The sequence below is a fragment of the Ostrinia furnacalis genome, unplaced genomic scaffold, assembly GCF_004193835.3.
Source record: "Ostrinia furnacalis isolate ACB-3 unplaced genomic scaffold, ASM419383v2 OfSCF3063, whole genome shotgun sequence".
Classification (NCBI taxonomy): domain Eukaryota; kingdom Metazoa; phylum Arthropoda; class Insecta; order Lepidoptera; family Crambidae; genus Ostrinia; species Ostrinia furnacalis.
In genome coordinates, this window is record NW_021133302.1 from 99,559 (window position 1) to 122,497 (window position 22,939).

A 22,939-nucleotide genomic window follows, 5' to 3' on the forward strand; every position below is an offset into this window, starting at 1 on the left:
AATGACCCCAAGCTACCCATCCTTATCGCTCGCGCGTAATTATATCAAACCTACACAGTGTCAGCCCAAAAGCTACAAGAGTGGCGCCAATTGGAGAGAGCGAATAACTACGGTAGCCCGAAATTTTACTTAAAATTATTGTGTGTTTTTTAATCTACATACTATCAAAAATACATTAAAGAAGAAAAGAACTCAGAACAATATTAAAGTCATCATAGCAGACTTATCAACTCGGAAAAGGGTTGTCGCAACTGTCAACCGCGAGGCGTTTACGTTACGGATCGGAAGTGTGCGTTGCAGTATGGAGTTTCATACAAAGAATACTGACCGCCTCGCGTTGATACGGTTACGATCCCTTTCCGGGTTGATTATTTTGCTGTGTTGATGTTTTCCTTAATAAATAGCTCGTGCTTAGAGATCTGAGTGTACGTTTGTAAAGAGTTCTCTGTACACAAGAAGTCCTCGGATGAAGTAGGCGCTGTAGAAACTAAACCGCGGAGGTAGTAGCGTGTCCTGTAGAGATGAGACGTATTTACTAGAACAGATCCACACACTAGGTATTTTACAGTACTAAGTGGCACCTATTCCAATTTTTAAAATACTTGATCCACCTAGTATTTTTTAAATTACACGATTTCCGACCCTACCATCAAAGTAATAGAGGTTATTATTGCATAATCCGTAGTCGTGTATTACGCACACCGCGTATTTCTCGCTAAGTATTTTTTAAATTACACGATTTCCGACCCTACCATCAAAGTAATAGAGGTTATTATTGCATAATCCGTAGTCGTGTATTACGCGCACTGCGTATTTCTCGCTAAGCTTATGTGCGAACGTAGCGATTCACTCCGTCTCTGTCTGACAAACAAATTTGAGCGCAGGCAGGTGTGAGATAGGAATAGGTGTTTGATGTATTACGTAATTTAAACTCTATTTGTACACAGGTAAGGTTTTGAATATTTTAATTTTTGTTCTCTCTCATCCAGCTCACTCCTTGTTGACTAGCCGGTAAAAAACCAGTTTTTATTCTTCCGACAGGTTTGTTTTGGTTTGTTGTCACGCGTCCGTGATAATTGCATAAATAAAAAATAGAAAAAAATATGTAAATATTTTTATAAAATTGATATCTTTTAAATACGCCAACTTTTAAGTTGACAGTCCTAAGCCTGTTGAAGTATGAAGGGAGGATATCAATCAATCAACAACCAGCAAAAACATTATTATTCAATTTCAAATTGCATTATTAATACTACGAGTGGATCTTTTCAAAGAAAATTGTATTTTAAAGTCATAATACGTGGATTAGTCCGCACTAGTCGCGTCAAGTATGGTAAATTACTACGTACTAAGTGGAACAGGTATTTGGATCACGTATTAATAAATACTTGGAATAGGTGCACCTAGTATCAAATTTACCTAGTATAACCCATCTCTAGTGTCCTGCCTCTCTCCATGGAAGGGAAAGAGAGACCAGCACCACCATCACCTCTGCACAGGCCGGTTCCTGCAAGCAAGAAAAGATGGTTTTTAACGATCAAGCTGTTTTTTTATTTATTTTTATCCACAACGAGGAAGCTCTTGGCCTGTATCTCACCTGATGGTAAGTAATGATCAGGTCGAAGGTGGAAGCGAGCTTCACCCGGAATCCTCAACCACGGAGGAACTGGCTATCTTACCTCTAACTGCCGGAACACAACAATGCTGTTAACATTGTTGTTATGGCGACAGACTTAGGTAAGATGGTGGAAGCTAGCCAAGCGGACTTAGAACCAGCTCTACCACGGTGGTGGGGCTTGTTCTAAGTCCGCCTTGGTGGTAGAACCACCAACCAAACCGAACAGAAAAATCTGGCCCCACAGGGAATCGAACCCGGGACCTCTGCGTCTGAAGCAGGTGGTCTTACCAGTAGACCACACAGGTGGTTAGCTCTTGGCCTGAGGTATACCTCGAAGCGCACCCATTTTGCGGCGCACCTCTAAAGTGTATCTAAATTATTGTTCCTCGAAGGCTTCGAGTCGAAGCCCACCTATGTTATGTTGCCCTGGTAACTACTTTTTATTCATCTTAGTAGACTTAAAGTTCAAAATCTTTTTAATGGTAAACATAGGTGCGCTTTGAAGAACAGTTTAGGTGCGCTTCGAAATAGGTGCGCTTCGAGGAATGTCTCCTTGGCCTGCATCTCATTTGGTGATCAGAACAAGGTAGAACTTGGAAGCGAGCTACACTCACAAGTTATTCCTGACCTGACATGTCATCCCTGGGGTGCTATTATTAGTAGGTATCATCATTTAAAATAGCGGTAGGTAGATACCTAACCTTCGGCAGCCGAACATCCTGGGGTAGGGACTAGACCAGGGGTTCCCTAACTTATTTGATACGCGCCCCCTTTCGACCATACAAAAAATTCCGCGCCCCCCCTCCTCCAGTCAAGATTATTTATTGGTCGTATCGTGCAGTCTAGAATACATTCTCTCAGCGTTCGCAGGTTTTTTATACTTAAGGACACAGATGGCCCGCGCCCTCCTTTAAAGGTCTTTGCGCCTCCCCTGGGGGCGCGCCCCCCACTTTGGGAACCAATGGACTAGACCATTCTGGAGTCTAGTTCTAGCAGCGCGTCGCATTCGCACAGTAGGTGTTTCATGGACTCCGCATGTTCTCCACATGCTCGACCGCTGTCGTCAACGTAGCCATTATAAATAACATCATCATCATCATCATTTTAGCCATAGGACGTCCACTGCTTTCCACAATGATTTCCACAATGGCCGATTGGTGGCGGCCTGCATCCAGCGCCTTCCCGCTACTTTTATAAGGTCGTCGATCCACCTTGTGGGTGTACGTCCTACGCTGCGCTTTCCGGTACATGGCATCCACTCCAGAACCTTGCTGCCCCATCGGCCGTAAGTTCTACACAAACAAATGATTTCTATTCTATTCTATTCTTGCCCATTGCTCACCAAATTGCAAAAATCGCTCACCATTTGTAAATCCAGTGCAGATTTTATCTGAAGTTAGAAACTCTCTGAAATCTGGAGGAGATTCAGCGATACACTGCTCGATAGGAAAATACATCATTTCGGTGACTTTGTAAGTTTTGCTCGGCTTTATTCCACCCCAACTGGCGACCTGAAGAAAACAAAACAAAAAGAAGATGTATATGTTAATAGTATTGGAAAAAAGTACTCTAGTAAGTAGTAAGTTAAGGTGCGTTGAAGATTCGCGTGACGTTACGCCGTGCTACGCTCCAACCACGCACTGACGTCACCGGCCTCCTCGTTTGAGCTTTGGCGGCTTTTCAATGATTTGAATAAGTGTAGGTTATAAAAAATACGTCGTGTCTGTTATTTTTTGATAATTTAACTGACCTACTAATTCAAACTCTTGATTTAGGGTCGTCGCACATTTATCAACCCGGAAAGGGATCGTAACCGTATCAACTCGAGGCGGCCAGTATTCTTTGTATGAAACTCCATAAGTACTGCAACGTACACTCTTATCCGCACCGTAACGTAAACACCATCGCGTTTGACAGCTCGCGAAAGCCGATGCGGTGTTGATCCCTTTCCGAGTAGATAAGTCTGCTTTGAACTTTTACCCTGGACACATGCTATAATTTGGAAGTATTAAAGATATGCTATTACCTTCCCCAGGGAGTTTTCTTTTAATTGCTGTCGCTCGAAGATTACGTTGAAGTCCAGACACACCGGTCGAACATGAGGACTGAAGGTGATCTCCTTGGCCAACACCAGCACTGCCAAGTCGTCCTGGTAGTTCGTCACACCGCCACGGAAACGGGCTGGCAGTTTTATTTCAGCGACCTGAGAAAATATGTTTTTTAATGCCGAACAAAGCAGGTCATCATCATCATCATCATTTCAGCCTCAAAACAGGCAGTGGCGATATAGTATACCTACATACGTTCGTTCGTTTCAGCCGAAAAGACGTCCACTGCTGGACAAAGGCCTCCCCCGAGGATTTCCGCAAAGACATAGCCCGCAGTATCGCTAAAATTAAGTGGCAGTGGGCGGGGCACAAAGCTCGTAGAGCTGATGGCCGTTGGGGCAGGAAAGTTCTTGAGTGGCGACCACGGGCTGGAAGATATAGCGTGGGCAGGCCTCCCACTAGGTGGACCGACGATCTAGTGAAGGTCGCGGGAAGAGCCTGGATGCGGGCAGCGCAGGACCGTTAATTGTGGAAAACCTTGGGGGAGGCCTTTATCCAGCAGTGGACGTCATTTGGCTGAGACGAACGACGAACTTAATATTTTATGGGCAGGACAAGCGGTACCTGATGGTTATTATAGGGCTATTAGGGACACTTACGTCAGATTTCTGTGCGTGCTGGTCTTCTGGGGCGGCCCAAGGCCGGTGAGTCTTGCCGACAGCCACCGCGAAGTCCTCAGCCTTCAGTGCAGTTTCCTTGACCCCGTCCCAGAAACAATGTGCAGCTGAAAATTGGGTAATTGTCACCATTTACCAAAAATTACAAGACCACTTCTTTAAAACACTTTAATGTAGCTTGCGAGTAAGACTAGAGCATTACTTGTAACAGAACAACAGTCGCTCTATGATTATGTACTGGACATAGGCCTCCCCCCATGATTTTCAGAATGGCCGGTTGGCAGCGGCCTGCATCCAGCGCTTTTCTGCAACTTTTACCTGTCGCCAGTCCACCTTGTGGGTGGACGTCCCACGCAATGTTTCATCATCATCATCATCATCATCATCATCTCAGCCATAGGACGTCCACTGCTGAACATAGGCCTCCCCTAATGCTTTCTATGTTACCTGGTTGGTAGCGACCTGCGTCTAGCGCCTTCCTGCTAACTTTATGATGTCGTTGGTCCACGCTGCGTTTTCGGGTACGCGGCCTCCACTCCAGAACCTTGCTGCCCCATCGGCCGTCAGTTCTGTGTACTATGTGCCCTGCCCATTGCCACCTTCAGCTTGCTAATCTAATCACGCAATGTCAGTTGTCACTTCAGCTTGATACTGATAATACCGTTCTTAATTTAGCTGTCACTTGCTTATTTACCTGATAAAACGACTTTCTTCGTGACCAAAGTAACTGCACAGCGGAACTGATAAGGGGTAGTGGTCTTCTTGTACACGGCACCATGCCAGGGCAGCTCAGTGCTGTCAGGGCTGTCGGATCCTGAATCCAGGGGTATCGGCATTGGCGAAGGCGTTCCACATTCTGAAAAAAAAAAAACAATAATTTTGGACATTTACGGGTCTATTTCCTACCACCTGTCGTTCCCACCGCTGCAACTCCTGTGTAGCCAAGGGTCTACGGCTTGACCGGCAATAAAAACACAACCAAAGTCTTTGTCCCGGGGAAGAAATTGTCATTGGACCCGCAATGACGCGCTGCGCCATTAGTTTCAAACAAAAACTAAGCAAAGTTTAACCTATCGAAATTGATTGATTTCCAGGCTCGAATTTTCATTTTATTTTTGCAAATAGGCCTTAAGATAGTTATAATGCTATGCAAAAAACAATTTAAACTGCCTACATCCGAAACTATCCGAAACTTTTGAATCGGTTACGGTTTCGGATATTTTTTTATTTCGGATATCCGAAAGTTTCGATTACGGTTACGGATATCCATAACATCCCTGGTTTGAATCATTACTTAATTTACCTGGCAGGCACTTAGCAATGTAGTCCCAACTGCCATCAATGCAACGCATGAAAGGAAAAGTTCCCGAGTAGTAGTATACGGGAGCAGAGCACTCCGGTCGGACCACAGTCCCCGATGGCACAGACTCTTCGCAGACGCGAGACCCGTCGCCTTCCACACAGTAGTACGTCACGCTTGGGTCTTTACGCAGTTTGCACAGGCCTGGGAAAAACAGAAACAGTTTAAAAAGTAACCCGGCTGCGGAAAAAACATTGTCCCGATGCAGTAGTAGGGTTAATTACTCGGATGTGTAAAAGTGCTTTTTAAAAGCCTACTATAGTCTGGTCTCTGAGCACGTAGAATTTTGTCCAATGACCCCAAGCTCCTCCCTTACTTCCTTTCCTACTGACCCCTATCCTTATCGCTCGCGCGTAATTATATTGCTGTCGCGACTGTGCGACGGGCGCCTGCAGTGAGTGTGCGAGCGCAACAGCAACATAATTATGCGCGAGCGATAAGGATGAGTAGCTTGGGGTCATTGGACAAAATTCTACGTGCTCAGAGACCAGGCTTTCTAACAGAAATAAAATGAGTTTTATGAGTTTTTCCTTTTATAATATTAGTGTACATAAATTAGTACTTACGATCATTTTGAGCGAATGCACACGAAAGAAGAGTTGCGATTGCTGAAAATAAATAAAAGTAATTAAAATTTTGAAATATTTTTCATGAATGGACAAGATATTATACAGGGTGACTTTGCAAACAGTAGCTGAATTTTTTGAGCGACTCAGAATCAGTGACATAATCGATTTACGTAAAGAAAACTTTTTTTTATTATATTTACTTACATTATTTCTATCCGCTGCGCGCGATTTCTAAATGACACACGTGGATAAAATATACTTCGTTCATAGAACAATACATTTTTTTTCGAAAAAATACTAACTAGGTAGGTATACGACTAAAAATAATTATAAAGTTATGTCCATATCATCCATTTGCGACGACACTGTGATATATCAAAAACAGTGGTTTTACAGNCTCTTTTATTTTGCTTTTTGTTTTAGAAGAACACTGTGATAAGTATGACGTGCCACATTGTCGAATAAAATAAAAATATTTTAAAAACTTACCTTTGTCATCAATACCGCGGTATCCTCTAGATGTCACGTTTTTCTTAAAAACGAAGAGCACCTCACATCTCAAAGCGCAGGTGGCAACTGAACTGTCACAGTGTCGAAGCCAACTAGATCGCCGAACGAGCCAGCGCTATAACGTAATATTTTGTCTCTTTCTCTCATAGTATTGTTGTTTTTGGAGTAACAAATACCCTGTTTTTGGAGATAAAAGAACGCAAGATCGCAGTTCAGAATTTCGGTAAAACAAAAAATCGTATATGTCGAGATGTCACAGTGTCGTCGCAAATGGGCGATATACTGTTCTATAAGTTCGTAAAGGTAGCAGGGAAGCGCTGGACGCAGGCTGCTACCAATTGATCATCGTGGAAAGCATTGGGGGAGGCCTATGTTCAGCAGTGGACGCCCTATGACTGAAATGATGATGATGATGATAACTGTTCTATAGAGCTTATTAAAAAAATTGCAACTGTTTGCAATATTTCACCCTGTTATATCTGAAATCAAAATAGACACCGAACCCTGGACAACGGGACGTCCCAATAAAACTGGGCATCTGCCACCGGAATACCAACAGACTAGTTTTAAAGTCGCTATTAAAGAATACTGGTTTGCCCAGTTGCCTTTTATGCATCAACAAGGAAAATATACAGGAAATAAGTAGTTAGGTAGGTAAGATGATGATGATTTTTTAATTTATAAACAACATGACTCCCATAGTATAACTAAACTAAATTGTAGTAATTTTTGACCCGTCAAAGCGAAAGGTCACTGACTGACTCACTCATTCATCATGAAATCTCACAAACTACAAGTGCTAGGAGTCTCAAATTTTGAACGAAAGAATAAAATAAATTACGGGACTCAGTAGCGGCGTAAGGGGGGGGCGGTGGGGGCGGACCGCCCCGGGTGCCAACCAATGCTACGCCGCCACTGACGGGACTATTCCCACCTCTCGTTCCCACCATTGCAACTCCTGTGTAGCCAGGATCTACAGCTTGACCGCCATAAAAACCCAACCAATGAAGGTCAAGTTTGTCCCGGGGGAAAGTTAAACTGTCATTGGACCCGCAAGGAAATTAATCAGAAGAACATAGGAGGAGTTCGAAATTAAGGTTCGACTTCCCTCCACCACTAGGGACTTGTAATCTCATAGAAGAATAATAAAGTAAATTGTAAAAAAATGTATTATATTATGCATAGAGACAGACAAAGTTGTTATAAAATTAATCGGGCTGCGTTCAGTTTGCACTGACCGCAGACCGGCAGAACACATCCAGTGTGCAGATCAAAAACCATACAAGTTTTAAAAAATATTCTTTAAAAAGTATCTTGTACGTTTTTTAAATAAATCATTTTAAAACTTACCAATAGCAATCACAACGATTGAATTGTTCATCTTGTATTTAACAAGAATTCACTGAATTTTATTTTATTTTACAAACTTACAGCTGAGTAGATAATACCACTATAATAACATTAAGAAGAACTGTTCGCTTAAGGAAAACTCAAAGGACTGAGTATTTTCAACTTAAGACCGGCATATTTATCCTTCTATCCATCCACTAGGGCAGTGGTTCCCAAAGTTGTCTGGGCTACGAGCTACGACTCATCCAATACAAGTTCCCAAACTCGGGACCCACCTATAGGAAATTTAACCGTTATTATTATTATTATTGGTTTTTTGGGCCTTCATTTGCGCCAGCTCGACCAGGTTTGATCTATTGTGGCAGCCCTTGTGTTTAGAGTTCACTGCTTGAGTCTATAAAGATAAACGGTCATCTGTGACCCAGGCCCGACAGAAACGAGACATACCTCAGTTTTTTTGTCATGTCTTAATTAGTTATATTATATTATATTTTTTATATTCGAAATCTATGTACCTATAACACCAAAATATTTCCCTTTGTTTTTATTTAGGCGTTATACAAAAACTAATACTAATCGTCGGCCGTTTGGTGTAGTGGTTCAGAACGGACTACTATGCCGAGAGGTCCCGGGTTCGATTCCCGGCCGGGCAGAAATTGAAATGATGAATTTTAATTTCTATGACGGGTCTGGGTGTTACTATGTAAATATGTATGTATTTAAAAAAAAAGTATATAAGTAGTATATCCGTTAATCTAGCACCCATAACACAAGCATATTAATTGCTTACTTTGGGGCTAGATGGCGCTGTGTGAGATTGTCCAAAGATATATTTTTTTTTTTAATACAAAATGCCTATTATCACCAAAATTGGTAAATGTATGTACCTAAATGTCTATTACAGCTGCTATGGAATGTATCTAGGTGACCTGGAGATACAGCCGGATTATACAGGGTGGAAACGAGAAGTTACAAAATTCCATAATCTGTAACCTATTATTGCTACCATTTGAAAGAGCTCGTGAAGCACTTTCAGAATCAGTAACTAGTTTTTCGATATCTTGTATAGTTTAGAAATAATCGAGTGAGATCACTTATCGTTCCATATGTATAACCACCCTGTATAATCCGGCTGTATGTGTGTCGCCTGAGATGGATACTTCTTTTGCTCATAGGCAGGCCGCATGAGCAAAGAACATGCATGGCCGTTTCTTCTTCTGTATGGCAGAATCTGCACAGAGTTCCTCGTGCTTAACCGTTACCAATATACCTAAATAAAGGACTCGGATCGGTAGTGTGGTGTGTCGATTTACAGGCAGGGCCCACTCTGTTCGCTCGCGACCCACCACTGTGCACTGGGTCGCGACCCATAGTTTGGGAAACCCTGCACTAGGGTTTCGCAAAGTGAGGTACGCAAACCCATAGGGGTTCGCCATTGGACGGCAGGGGGTTCGCGACAATATTTATAATGGTGGCAGCTTGGAATTATGGTTGAATTGTCCAAAATAACTCCTAAAATTGACTCCATTTGCAACAAGAAATATACAGGGTGGAATTTTGTATTACCATTGGAGGGAAAGTACTCTTAATATTGTAGATATAATTTTTTTCTCAAAGAAAACATTCCTTTATTTTTGAAAAGAAACAGAACTGCATTCAAAGATTTCCAAACAACTAAAATCTGTTAAAAATTACACCCTGTATTTTTATTTCATCGATCGTTAAGTGTAAGGATGGAATCTCTCTAACAAACTTGATAAATCAAATGAAAGGAAAACCATGAATTCTTAAATCATTTTAGTTACGAGTATGTACAGGAAATTGTATGGTATGGTAGAGAATTTTCGAAAATCTTTGCAGTTCTCTTTCTTTTCAAAAATTAAGGAAAATCAGTAAAACTTTCTACCTACAGTATTATGAGTACTTTCCCTCCAGGTATCATTACAAAATTCCACCCTGTAATATACTCATCACATTGATAAAACAAGGGTCCATGGAGCCGAATGGTTGAGAAACCCTGCACTAGGGACCCGACTTCGCATGGGTCATCATCCTTCTATGATCTGAGGTCATCATCATCATCATCATCATTTCAGTGGGTGCGTGACAGTTTATATAAGTTTATATGATATAAATTCATTTCAATAACGTTATATTGTATAATAAACGTATGTTATAATAACACTTGATATAATTTTTTAACATATAATGTTTACTTCATATAATAAATCATTTCTAATAATATCATTTCAGATACCAATCACAACGCATAAAGACATTTGATATAAACCTTACTTAATCTAAGACTCATTTGATGTAATTTTGTTTAATATAAATATTATTTCACATAACCATTACTTGTAATAAATATTATTTGTTATACTCTTTAATTGATATAATTTCTGATAGATATAACTTTAAGTATGTTCTTCTTTAGCTTGACTTATAAATGACTTTAGTGACAAAAACGAATCGCCGTAAAACCGACTCCACGTAGTCTTGTCTGCCCTACCCCTAGAGTGTAATTTAGAAGCGCGTAGGCACGGAGGGGCGAGGCGGCCCGCGGGCTGAGGAGCAGGTGGCTGGAAGCGAGGCGCCGCGGCTGAGGCTGGCCGGCGAAGCCGGCCAGCAAGCCGAAGACGCGGTGTCGAGCGAAAGCCATCTGCGACGATTAGCACGCGAGGGACCGCCAGAGCCCCGCAGTGCCGGAGCCGTGACAGAAGTCTCAAGTTTTTAGTCAAATTTGCATGCTGCATGCCTGCTTGCTTGCTTGCTTGCTTGCCTGCTTGCTTGCTTGCTTGCTTGCCTGCTTGCTTGCCTGCTTGCTTGCCTGCATGCTAGCTTGCTTGCTTGCTCGCTTGCTTGCTTGCTTGCTGCATGCAATGCTTATTATAACAAATGAACTTTATATAAAATTATTATTGTTATATGATTTAAGTTTTATAGGAAAAGAATTTTATCTCATTTGATTGTTCGACATTTTATTTTTATATGATTTGAATGTTATTTGTTTTAAATAGTATACATTGTAAGTTTTATAGAAAATATTCATTATATCAAACCATTTTATATCAGTTAATAGTTATTTGTCTTAAAATTATTCGTTTTAAAATTATATTATTCGTTTATTATAGTAAATAATTATTATATTAAACGATTTTATATAATTTGATGTTATATCCTCTAAGTATTACATGATATGTAGTTATATCATACATTACACACCCCATTTCAGTCATAGAACGTCCACTACTGAACATAGGCCTCCCCCAATGATTTCCATGTTGACCGGTTTCACGGCCTCCACTCCAGAACCTTGAGATTGGTATCGGCCGATTCTTCATACAAATTAGAATCGGGCCCACCCAACTATCGGCCAACTAAGGACAAATTTTTGCTGCCCAGTGAATAAACAGATTGGGTTGTGATTTTCCTCATTTGCACCCATGTTTTCCAATTTGCATATTAATTCTATTGTTGTTTCCTGTACCAGTGTATTAGTTGAAAACTCAACTCGTTTTAATTTCTTGACATGAAGACATAGGAAAGGTTCGGTCAAACCAACGCGATCACACGCGATCAGTTAGTTGCGGTTTGATCTGATCCGTCCATCTCATTGGTGATCTACCACGTGGTCTGGTGCTCTCAACTTTTCCCTGCACTACAAGACGCTCTATGGATGGAGATACATCGCACCCTTAATAATATAGGGGCACAACTCAAAATTTTTGGTTTTTTACTTTTTGTACTAGAGAGGCATATTTTCGTCAGTTCTACAAGATGGCTTTCACAGAAATCGAAAACAATGATCAGATTAAAGAGTTCTACATTTCGTGCCCCTTCCATACTTTCATCTATCTTCCCGCTAGAAGGGCTGAATCAGAGACATGCCGATATTTGTCGAATCCGGCCCCCGCGACTGTGGTCCAATTTGGAGTTGTGCCTTTGTGTGACAAACTTTTAAGTAAGTGTTAGTGAGCTAAGTCTAATTAATTCCATATATTTCTAATAATATGTTACATTTTCATTTTTATTACATTGATAAAGTCCCGTTAATCATAGAAAATTATAAAATATAACTTTAACTTTAGTTAGGCGGACCATGGATGGGTGTTTGTAGTTAAATTTATAACTCTCCTATAAAAGTAATTTGCTTCTTGGTATTAATTTTCATACCTATTGGTTGATTAGGAGCCTATAGAATGTTTTATCGCGATGCTAAGAAATAAAGCGGTGGTTATGAAATACTTCCCGACAAATAAACTAATGATTTATAAAATAAGAGACATACCTACGTGTTAAGGCTATTAACGTTCGCTCGGGGCTCGGGTTGGCTTTTTTCTTTGTTTATTTCATGAATAAACGCACTAGTCAGCCAAAAGGTGAATTACTTTAATATGTTAGTGTTATAATTTATAATTATATTCTTTAATTTATTACGGTCACATAAATTGATGCTAATTAATCACTCAGATTCTGAGGACTGAGGATACATCGAATTTATTTTAAAATTATCTTTTCACGTATTAAGTTACTACAATTTTACTGATCAGCTATTAGACCTTGAAATTTTCAGTTTGTCTAAATTTAAGTTCTAAAGTGCTTTTTGTCTTAAAAATGTGAGTTCGTAATGTAATCTTGTGTTAACACCAGTTTTTATTAATATGTGGCAAATATTGTACACAAAAGCAAAGAAAAAAGATCACGGAGTTTGTGATAACAAACCAAGCATACTCTGGGATAAAAATTGTACAAAATAATAAATATTGGGTGTCCAATATCGTCGTAAACCTTGTGTACCTAGACTCTTTGCAATACTGAAGTCAAGCAGGACGTAAAGGGCTTCTATTTGGAGGGCCAAAGATATGTATTGAGCTTTCTAATCACTAAAATGATCAAAAGCAAAATGATGATGAGTACGGAAAAATTAAAAGCAGCTATCTTCGATGGACTGCAAATCCGTGCTCTTATAAAAGACTGTATTTGTAAACCATATAACACAAATTGAATCTGAAGCATGGCTAAGGTGCTTTAGTAGTAAAATATTTTTTGGGGAATGTTAGAACACCAGAATAGATATTCTTGTGTTCAAAATTGGTTGCTAAAATCCTTCAAAAATTACACACGCCAATTTGAGTATTAAATTGTATTTTTTACAATAGCCATTTGAACTGATTCCCACATAATGTGGGTGATTATAGTAAGGGACAAGGAGAACGGTTCCTTCCACCAGGACAGCAGGATAGTGGAAAAAAGATACCAAGGTACTGGCTGTTGGACTTTAATAAGTGATTATCCTGAACAAATCCATAACAGAAAACCTTACAGAAAAAGTTTTTGTAGGTTTTTTCTTTATTTGATAAAAAGCATATTTTTTATAGGGTAAGAGTCCCTATCTATCTAAGTAAAAATATTTTGAATGCATAAAATTAGTATTTTCATGTCGGTTTTCTCAGAGAAATAGCTAATAGTCTTTATTTTAATCTAATTCGACATATCTAATAATTTTCTAGTATTCAGCACCCTACTCTTATACTGAATTGGCTATAAGCTACTATACCGCACAATAACTGTCCCCAATGTTATTGGGCGTAAATCAATATAAAAATCGAATAATACACTTATTTTTAAATATTAGAGAGCAATATTAGGGAATATGCCATATAAAACAATTCAGCCTAAGGATTAGATGGGCACAAGTACAAGTAATACCCAAAATCACAACAACAGAAATAGTAAAATAAAGGCCTAACTTTGAAATATTTTTTTAAACAATTTTTTTACATACTTATAATCAATATTTTCAAAAATGTCTCATGTCAAATTATATAACAGATACCAGTGATGAAGTATGCTTAATTTGAAAGTTGTAGCTGATAAAATAAACATTTTAGAGCCAATTATGTAAAAAACCGCGATCCGCCGATTGGTTTTTTGGCTTTTCCCAAAAAACTGAATTTTGGAGTTGTGCCCATTCATTATTAAGGGTGCGACATGGCCGAAGAAGGTCCAAATGCGTGACTGAACCGTGGTTGATAGGCGCTGTCTGATGCCGACTTGGTATCCCTAGAATAGTAAATTTTAATTCCCATTTTTATTAGCCAATCGCCGAACCTTAATTCTGATCGCCATCGCTGCACGCCGGCTGATCGCGTGTGATCGCGTTAGTTTGGCTGAACCTTAACTGTATTATTATTATCATATTAGGCTGGAAGACGTAGCGTGGGCAGGCCTCCTACTAGGTGGACCGACGATCTCGTAAAGGTCGCGGGAAGAGCCTGGATGCGGGCAGCGCAGGACCGTGCATTGTGGAAAACCTTGGAGGAGGCCTTTGTCCAGCAGTGGACGTCATTTGGCTGAAACGAACGAACGAACGAACGATTAGGTACTTAATAATTCTCGTTTACACAAATATTATTATGTAGGTATTCTGTCACCGTGAAATACTCAGTTTATTAATAACGCGTGAGTTTGAAACTAACAGTGCAGGTTAAAGTTGTATTCTAACTAAGTCAGATTATAATCTGACGGCATCCACAATTTTACGGCGACCTTTCGTTTAAAAAAGCCAGAATATGACGCCCACTGCTGGACAAAGGCCACCCCCAAGGATTTCCATAGCGACCGGTCCTGCGCCGCCCGCATCAAGGCACCTCCCGCGACCTTCACCAGATCGTCGGTCCACCTAGTGGGAGTCCTGCCCACGCTTCGTCTTCGTAGACTTTTCCGCCCCAGAGGCAGAGTACTTTGTTTTTTCTATGCTAAAGGCAAAAATACGTATTATACAAAGTGTTAGGTAAATGGGTATATGAGCCGACACTAGCCCATGTTAACATGGTCATATAAATGGTATGGTGAAGTCAGAAATTTGATATCATCATTTTATTTTTTTAAATTTTCATACAAAATAAATTTTATAAAATCCGATTTGTACGAAAATTAAAATAATTAAAATGAAGATATAAATTTTCTGACTTCACCATACCATTTATATGACCATGTTAACATGGGCTAGTGTCGGCTCATATACCCTTTTACCTAACACCCTGTATACAGGGTAGAGGTGGGCGCCACGCCGGCGCGCCGCCGCCGCCGCGAATTTTTTCACGCCGCCGCCGCCGACGACCAGCTGTCGGCGCGCCGATACTGATATTGTACCAACTATTTGCAATTAATTCCTTTCCTATACTATACTTTCTGGATTTGTGTTTCGAACGCAGAAGAAGTAACTAAATATTTATTCTTTAATGCCATATAAATTGATACACAAGGCGAAGTAAATGCCGTTGACATACTAATAAATTGATTGAATAACTTAATAATAACTATATTAACAGTTAATTCAAGTTGCTGCTTGGTCTAGTAAATAACAGATCGCGAGAGGCGCCGCTCCCTCTTGCTGTCAAGAAAAAAATCGGAGCCTTCGTCTGGCATGACTATACTTTAAGAGAATCACTCACACAGAGAATGCAAATGGGAACCACAAACTCTGGAAGGCAACAAAGTACATCCNGACAATGCCGGAAATTGGCGTCTTTTTTTTTCGCGCGGCCATCGACCAAACCTTGTTTTTTGATTACAAAATAGTGTAATAAACCAAACTTACTATGACATGTATACCTCTAAACTCAGTCTGAACTGAGTTACGAGCATTAGAAGTTTGATGATTTTCATACTAGATTTGCTTTTTGCGCGCAAGTTTTGTAAGAAATTGCAATAAAAAGTGGCAAAATCTGACATTTTATTCGGAAGGATTCGATTTTCCAAAAGTGTGACTAGTCTATTCTACTAATAGACCCACTGATCGCGTTCGAAGCACCTTGGCAGCACTATACTCGTCACGACATGCAACGAGACAATGGGCCAACTATCCGGCCGCCGGATATCCGGCTATCCGGCCTAGCATCTGGCCGGATATCCGGTATCCGGTATCCGGCCAAACAACTATCCGTTTCATCTCTAGTCCCGATGATACTTCGATTTTCTTACAAGAATAACGTGACATATAAATAATTTCTCTTTTATTTTGCTTTTTGTTTTAGAAGAACACTGTGATAAGTATGACGTGCCACATTGTCGAATAAAATAAAAATATTTTAAAAACTTACCTTTGTCATCAATACCGCGGTATCCTCTAGATGTCACGTTTTTCTTAAAAACGAAGAGCACCTCACATCTCAAAGCGCAGGTGGCAACTGAACTGTCACAGTGTCGAAGCCAACTAGATCGCCGAACGAGCCAGCGCTATAACGTAATATTTTGTCTCTTTCTCTCATAGTATTGTTGTTTTTGGAGTAACAAATACCCTGTTTTTGGAGATAAAAGAACGCAAGATCGCGGTTCAGAATTTCGGTAAAACAAAAAATTTAATTAATTTTGCGTGGATTCCTAGTCATACCAATATTCCAGGAAATGATAAAGCTGATAAGCTGGCCAATGAAGCGGTTGAGTGTGGAGATATACATCCGTACACAAATTATTGCCATGACTTAACGGCAGCCCTTCCCAAAGCTTATCTCAAATCTGCCTGGGATGAGAATTGGGAGTTCACTAGCCAATCTAAGGGGAAACATTACAAGCTCATTCAACCATCCATCCTTTGTAAACCATGGTTTGTTAAAATGAATCTTTCCAAAACAGTTACTACCATTTTAACTAGAATGCGACTTGGTCACGTGTGCACTCCAGCACACTTGGCTAAAATTCATGTACTTGATAATGATTCGTGCATTTGTGGTTCTGGCGTCGGAGACTTAAATCACATATTTTTTTACTGTTGCCTATATGATCGTTCCTCTTTTATTAGTTCTCTTTTAGCCATTAAAATTCCTTTTCCTACATCCATCACTTGCCTATTATATACCAATAACATTGATGTTTATAATATCCTAGCCGAATTTATTACCCATAATAATATAAAATTGTAAATAGTAATGTATATTGTACTTATGTAAATATTATTTTATTTTTATTATTTTGTAATTATATCACACCTAAATTGATCCTATGAAAACCATCCTTTGTTCCGTTTCCATCCGTAATTGATTCGTTTCCCTACCTTTTAACTTTAACCCAATCCCACCCTGTCTAAACGCAATGTCCGCAAAACTTATGGCAAAACTGAACGCAAAAATCAAGAACCCTGTCGTGGCTAAACGCAATCCGCGAGAGCCATAAAGAAAAAAAAAAAGTATTGGAATTTATCGACTAAAGTCGCTGTTTGGAAGCAAGTTTGATCGTAGTATGGAAGTTTCCGTACCCTGCTCCAATCCAAATCCAATCCAATCTCAGAATCCAATTTTTTTGACGACCGAGTCGACTGACATTAGTGACATTTGACAGTTTTGACACTGTTGACAAATTGAATTTTTTTTTGTTCGAATCTTCTCTGCAAAGACATGCCATAAAGCCAAGTCTTCAGTTTCTTAGTTCGATCAACGAAAGTTGAGGCGAATGTAGTATTTGAGCACAAACAACCATTTTCACTGCAATTTCATGCATGAAACTGCATTTACTTACCCACCAATCGTGGGAACGGAGCTATATGGGGCTCTTTACGCTAGAAGGGTGGAGTTTACCCACTTAACCGACGGACAGTAGCCGGAGCCAAAAGAGACGGAGCCGCGAGTATTGTCCTGTGGGAAATGCATCCTAGTCACGGCTCGTTATGGAGCGAGCTGTGCATTTACCCCACCAATCGTGGGAATGGAGCTATAATATGGGGTTCTTGGTTCTTCACGCTAGAAGAGTGGAGTTTACCCACATAACCGACAGACGAGACGAGGAGGTCACACCAATTCACAATTGCACCCCTTAATAAGCCTTCTTTCCTTTGTTTTCTTGCCTTAAACACCAAAACTATGTGCGCCTTTGATTGAGGGACATTCAGCGGCGCTGCTGACAGAGCCAGAGGTCAACTTTATTTTTATACGTCCTTCTGTGACCTCATCTTTCCAGTGTTTGTATTGTACAAGAAAAGGAGCCATACGTGCTCCCAACTTAATTGAAAGTCAAATAGAGGCGCTTACTTATGGATAGAAGCTGAACAAAAATATACAGAAACATTATTGTGATGTCTTTCTTTTTTAAACTAAACAGAGATTTAATTACTTAATGAACTTCCATGAACATTTATTTATTTACTTATTAATAAAAAATAAAGTTTCTAAATTAATTCCCTGTAGTTCTTCTTTTTGCCGATTCCAAAATAACTTGGTAGCACTAAGTATCGTTGTCATGTTTAGTCTGTGCCACTCCCGGCAAAATGACAAATGACATGTTGTTTGTTTTGATTAAAATTTGAGAAAATTTTACCAGTCAAAAATCTAGATAAAATGCTTTCTTCAACAGTTCTGCGGCACGTAGTAAGTAATTTTCATGATTACCATTCCGCTAGTTTGTTTGCATATTTGGTAAATGGTCATTGGTCATAATTTGGGAATAGAGAAGACGGTGACTCATTTTTTACTTTCTGTTTATTGAATTATTTCCCTGTCTAATCGAATAACTAATACAAATATTAAGCTACTAACAAGGTTGTGCCAAAGTTTAGCGTAATCATTTCTTTTTTTTTCAGAGCCATTCACGAAATACTGCGAAACTATTTGTACCTAGAAATAGTCAAGTCCGAACTTTCTGGGAATATGTGAACATGATGTTTAATAAACCAGATCCCAAGCGTATAGAACAAGTTGGTCCGGATAGAGCGTGTGCAGAGTGGGTTTTGAGAAATGGTGGCAAAGTGGTTTGGGCAAACGGCAATACTCTTGCAGACTACAATGCCTTGCCACCTGAAGATCAGGGAGTGCCTAAACTGTTGGAAATAGATGGAACAGATTCATCTATTTCACACTATGGGTTTTCGCATTTAAGTAAGTTATAGCAGGCCTGTTCATCTCCGCGAGTTTACATCGAAAACAAAACACGCACGATTGCCCCCTACAAGAGTACTATTCGACAAGGCCTCACATACGAGCGAACATTGACTCACGCACGCGTATTCTTGTGTATGATAAAAAAAAATAAAGAAAATGGTGTACTAAATACTGTGCAGTATTTAACTGCCTAAATAATAATAAAAACACAGAATGTACTTTTTTAAGTTGCCTCAAGACACTGAGAGGTAAATAAGTAGTTAATATTATTCATGATAATTCATGCTAAATCATGTATTTCCTCCGCCATTTTCTGCAGATTGGCACCTCACGTCACATCATTTTACCGAAGTCAGCCCTATAGCTTCGGCGCAGTACCGATCACTGACGTTTGTCAACAAAACTTCTGACAAACTTGCTTGACTCTTGAGACAAGCTAAATTACACCATATTGTTAATGACATTGAGCATACATTTTCTTAAATACCTTCGCGAAGTAAAACTTCTGTACGTAGTACTTATTATTATTCTGTGGTTATAGTATTACTACAAATATTTATCTGTTACTGTTTGTGACTTTTAAAAAATTGATATTTTTTTAGGTGGATGCGATCTCTTGCAAAAAATTATTCTCCACAATGACAACTATATTGATGATAGAGCTATGCAAGGTCTGTCACATGGCAAAGACACACTACTGCATGTTCAAGTGTCTAAATGTCCCAGTGTCACTGATATTGGGTTGAAGGAGATAAAAGTGCTTGGCAAGCTGCAGTCTTTGGTGCTATTTGATTTGATTAGTGTTTCTAATCTTGAAGAATGCAAGAATTATTTAAAATCTCAGCTACCCAAATGCAATATAAAAGGTAACCAAGAGGATAAAGGTAACTTTAGATGAGTACTTTCAAAACACTATTGTTACTTACAATAAAATTAAAAATAATAATAATTTTTTTTTCAGGTAACCCAGAAATAAAAGAACCAGTCTGAGGTACAACATTTATTCAATTTTTATATGAAAAATATGTCAACAACTTTCGAGTTCTATTAATTTAATTAATAATATTTATTCTATTCAAATAAATTATTGCAGTTACTATAATAGTTTGTACTTTTTAATCTTCATTCTATGTCCTATTAACTTAGTGTATCACTTAGTCTCATTTACTGTATTGGAATTGCATTTTAGATGTTTGTGAAATTTCTATCTGGTTTTCTGATATACATAATTTACCATTCAACTTATCTTAATCTATTGTACTCCTTTACCAACTGCTTCATTTACATTTTTATATCCATTTTTTTCAAGTAAATCAGCCAATTCGGTTTTGATTTTGGTCACCACTGGAGGCCCATGATATATTAGGGCTGTGTATATTTGTACTATGCTAGCACCTGCTAGAATTTTTTCAAAAGCATCTTGGCCATTGAATATTCCACCAACCCCTATTATAGGTATTTTTCCTAGAACAAAATAATAAATTAAATTAAAGTTTTGAACATTATGTATAAAGGTAAAAATTAAACTTTGTAAAATACCTTTTGTTAACTTATACATATTTTTTATCATTTCAGTGGACTTATTTGACAACGGCTTTCCACTAAGACCACCTGTTTCATTTGAAAACTCTTTGTTTAAAAGAGATGACCTATCAATTGTTGTATTGGATATAATAAGCCCATCAACAGCACTCTCTTTTCTTGTGATAACAGACACAATATCTTTCATTTCCTCCGTGCTTAGGTCTGGAGCAAGTTTTAGTAGTAGCGGTGGTTTATTGCCAGATATTGATTGCCGAACTTTGTTTACTCCAGTTAGCAGTTCTTTGAGTTCTTCCTTATTTTGTAATGACCTTAATCCAGGAGTGTTGGGACTGAAAGAAATGCCAACATAATTACTTTACTGTACATTAAAAGTTATAACAAGTGCTCATAAAATTTAATAAGCTCACCTGCTAATATTTATAACAAAATAATCTGCAACATTGCTAAACTTCTTGATTCCTTGTACATAGTCCTCAGTGGCATTATCAGAAAGTTTATTTTTTCCTAGATTTATGCCTAGAAGTCCCTTTTCTAAGAGAGTCTTGTCTAAACTATTTAGTTTTTTCAATACTTCATCATGTCCTTCACTGTTAAATCCATATCTGTTGATTACAGCCTTGTCTTCAGGTAGTCGAAAAACTCTAGGTTTTGGATTGCCAGGTTGAGCTTCTGGTGTCACTGAACCAATTTCCACAACAGAAAAACCAATAGTTCTCAGTGGCAGCACAGCATCACCGTGTTTGTCGAATCCTGCTGCTATACCAATAGGGTTACTTAATTCGTATTGAAGAAATTTTGTACGCTGAAAAGAAAAGAACAAATTTTTTAATTAATAAATTAAACGTTCTAATACATAGCAACAAAGAATTAAATTAATTTTAAAACTAAAACCATATACACAAAACTTACTAGAATATTTGGATCTTCATAAGATTCACGAGGAAATAGACCATATTTTAAAGCCGATACACCAATTTTATGTGCCCATTCTGGATCTATAAACTGACTTGCAGGTTGAAGAACTTTGTCATAGTAACCATTAAAATCTTTCTTGAAGTAAATGCATTGATAAGCTACAGATCCACCTAGGGTCAGGTAGCATAGTGATTTTATCTTGTTCTGAAAATAGGTTCAGTGGTTCAGTAAGTAATTTTATTGTCAATAACCTAAAATATTTGATTATTCTCAAATTTATTTGAAAATTGCCGCTTATGCCATTTTAGAAGAAGTCAACTAATATTGCAGATTCTCACCACAGCTTGTTTTTTGGAACTCATTTTTTATCTTAGTCTCCAAATTAGTTTAGATTCCTATTAAATTTAATATCGCAGACTCCGAGACGAAAACAAACATATTATACCGAAGTTACCAAATGAGCACAGATTGACAGATAACTATATATCCAAATGAGGTACCTAGTGCTGCCCGAGTCTGCCTGACTGACATTACATATCGAGTATCGATACTCTCTCACTGTGGTGATCGAGTTAAATCAACTATGGGTATTTCGCCAAAAATGGTCAATTTTGCCTAATTTCCTTGGCACGAATTTTATTTTTGTTTTTAACTATTTTTAGTTTCCCATTGCATTAATTAGTAAAAACTAAGCTAAAATATCTAGAAGGGGTGTCATAATTCGTTTTAGAAACAAAGTTATGAGGTCATAAATTTTTGGTAGCCAAGGAAATTATTATAAATATTTTTTTCTCTAAGTTTTCTTCTGTGGTTTGCTTTTTTTTTGTTCGACCTATTTTTGTGTACTTTCGCAAGCAAACATGCCAATGAATATTATATCATTACGACCTTTTTACACAACTAAGGAAGATAAATGCAGAAGATTGAGTTAAAAGTTAAAAACAAGTTTTTCTATAACTATTCTGATACCTATTTCTTAAAATATAAATTTTAAACTTATTCCAATAAAGAAATACTCAAAATTTGACTTTACGCCGAATTATTAATGGTCTTTTATAATTTCCTAGGCCATTTTATGCCACGGAAAACAAGGAAATTAGGGTCAAAGAAATTAGATTTATGCCTAAAAGACACCACAGACAAAAACCTATTTACCCTATGCATTTACTATTTAAATCATGGGTTTACCCCTACAGACACTACATTTGTGTAAATAAACAATAAAATTAAACCATTGTTTATGTGCAAAAAACCGTCCAAAGAAATTGACTTTTTAGTAAACAAAAACCCAAGGAGGGACCTATTTATGCGATTTGTCGCGAAACTGATCAACGACGTACTGTCCTGCCTCAATGGCCTCTTGGGACGAAATGGCCGAGTGTAGTGGTGCAGTGCGTTACATTCTAAGTTTTTTCGTTTCGTTACAACAATGGTCAAAACGAAGACCCAGGGAAATTATACTTTTGACCTGGA

General features: G+C 38.6%; 3 protein-coding genes across 4 annotated transcripts; 1 reads left to right on the plus strand and 2 right to left on the minus strand.

The window, feature by feature from the left end:
* Positions 1-51: 51 nt before the first annotated feature.
* Positions 52-8,283, minus strand: LOC114357204 (modular serine protease-like). Its single transcript, XM_028310716.1, has 9 exons — positions 8,133-8,283; positions 6,270-6,311; positions 5,647-5,847; positions 5,038-5,199; positions 4,326-4,450; positions 3,645-3,878; positions 2,982-3,129; positions 1,444-1,507; positions 52-513 (listed from the first exon to the last, which is right to left on the minus strand). Exons 1-9 carry the CDS (start codon positions 8,161-8,163, stop codon positions 369-371), a joined length of 1,152 nt encoding a protein of 383 aa, XP_028166517.1. The 5' UTR covers positions 8,164-8,283; the 3' UTR covers positions 52-368.
* Positions 8,284-18,374: 10,091 nt separating this feature from the next.
* On the plus strand, positions 18,375-20,080 carry LOC114357196 (ATP synthase subunit s, mitochondrial). Of its 2 annotated transcripts, none has more exons than XM_028310705.1 (4): positions 18,375-18,496; positions 18,709-19,003; positions 19,609-19,872; positions 19,968-20,080. In XM_028310705.1, the coding sequence occupies exons 1-4, from the start codon at positions 18,467-18,469 to the stop codon at positions 19,994-19,996; spliced, it is 618 nt and encodes a 205-aa protein (XP_028166506.1). In that variant the 5' UTR covers positions 18,375-18,466; the 3' UTR covers positions 19,997-20,080. The 2 variants fall into 2 exon arrangements, with proteins under 2 accessions (XP_028166506.1, XP_028166505.1); XM_028310704.1 differs by having other exon boundaries at positions 19,609-19,890; positions 19,968-20,015.
* On the minus strand, positions 20,072-21,916 carry Dhod (dihydroorotate dehydrogenase 2). The gene is made up of 5 exons (XM_028310702.1): positions 21,805-21,916; positions 21,461-21,670; positions 20,959-21,353; positions 20,546-20,880; positions 20,072-20,470 (listed from the first exon to the last, which is right to left on the minus strand). Exons 1-5 carry the CDS (start codon positions 21,826-21,828, stop codon positions 20,259-20,261), a joined length of 1,176 nt encoding a protein of 391 aa, XP_028166503.1. The 5' UTR covers positions 21,829-21,916; the 3' UTR covers positions 20,072-20,258.
* Positions 21,917-22,939: the final 1,023 nt, after the last annotated feature.

What these genes read in the sequence shown, in the direction of transcription:
- LOC114357204 (XM_028310716.1), bottom strand. Translation starts at nt 8,163, where the DNA reads ATGAACAATTCAATCGTTGTGATTGCTATTG. An exon ending in AGCACGCACAGAAATCTGAC is followed by an intron (nt 3,879 to 4,325) that starts GTAAGTGTCCCT and finishes TTTTGAGGCTGA; the next exon opens with AATGATGATGATGATGATGA. An exon ending in CTGCACTGGATTTACAAATG is followed by an intron (nt 1,508 to 2,981) that starts GTGAGCGATTTT and finishes TCTTGCTTGCAG; the next exon opens with GAACCGGCCTGTGCAGAGGT.
- LOC114357196 (XM_028310704.1), top strand. Translation starts at nt 18,467, where the DNA reads ATGCTTTCTTCAACAGTTCTGCGGCACGTA. An exon ending in CAACAGTTCTGCGGCACGTA is followed by an intron (nt 18,497 to 18,708) that starts GTAAGTAATTTT and finishes TTTTTTTTTCAG; the next exon opens with AGCCATTCACGAAATACTGC. An exon ending in AGGTAACCAAGAGGATAAAG is followed by an intron (nt 19,891 to 19,967) that starts GTAACTTTAGAT and finishes TTTTTTTTTCAG; the next exon opens with GTAACCCAGAAATAAAAGAA.
- Dhod (XM_028310702.1), bottom strand. Translation starts at nt 21,828, where the DNA reads ATGAGTTCCAAAAAACAAGCTGTG. An exon ending in GTTCCAAAAAACAAGCTGTG is followed by an intron (nt 21,671 to 21,804) that starts GTGAGAATCTGC and finishes ACCTATTTTCAG; the next exon opens with AACAAGATAAAATCACTATG. An exon ending in ATGAAGATCCAAATATTCTA is followed by an intron (nt 21,354 to 21,460) that starts GTAAGTTTTGTG and finishes TTTTCTTTTCAG; the next exon opens with CGTACAAAATTTCTTCAATA.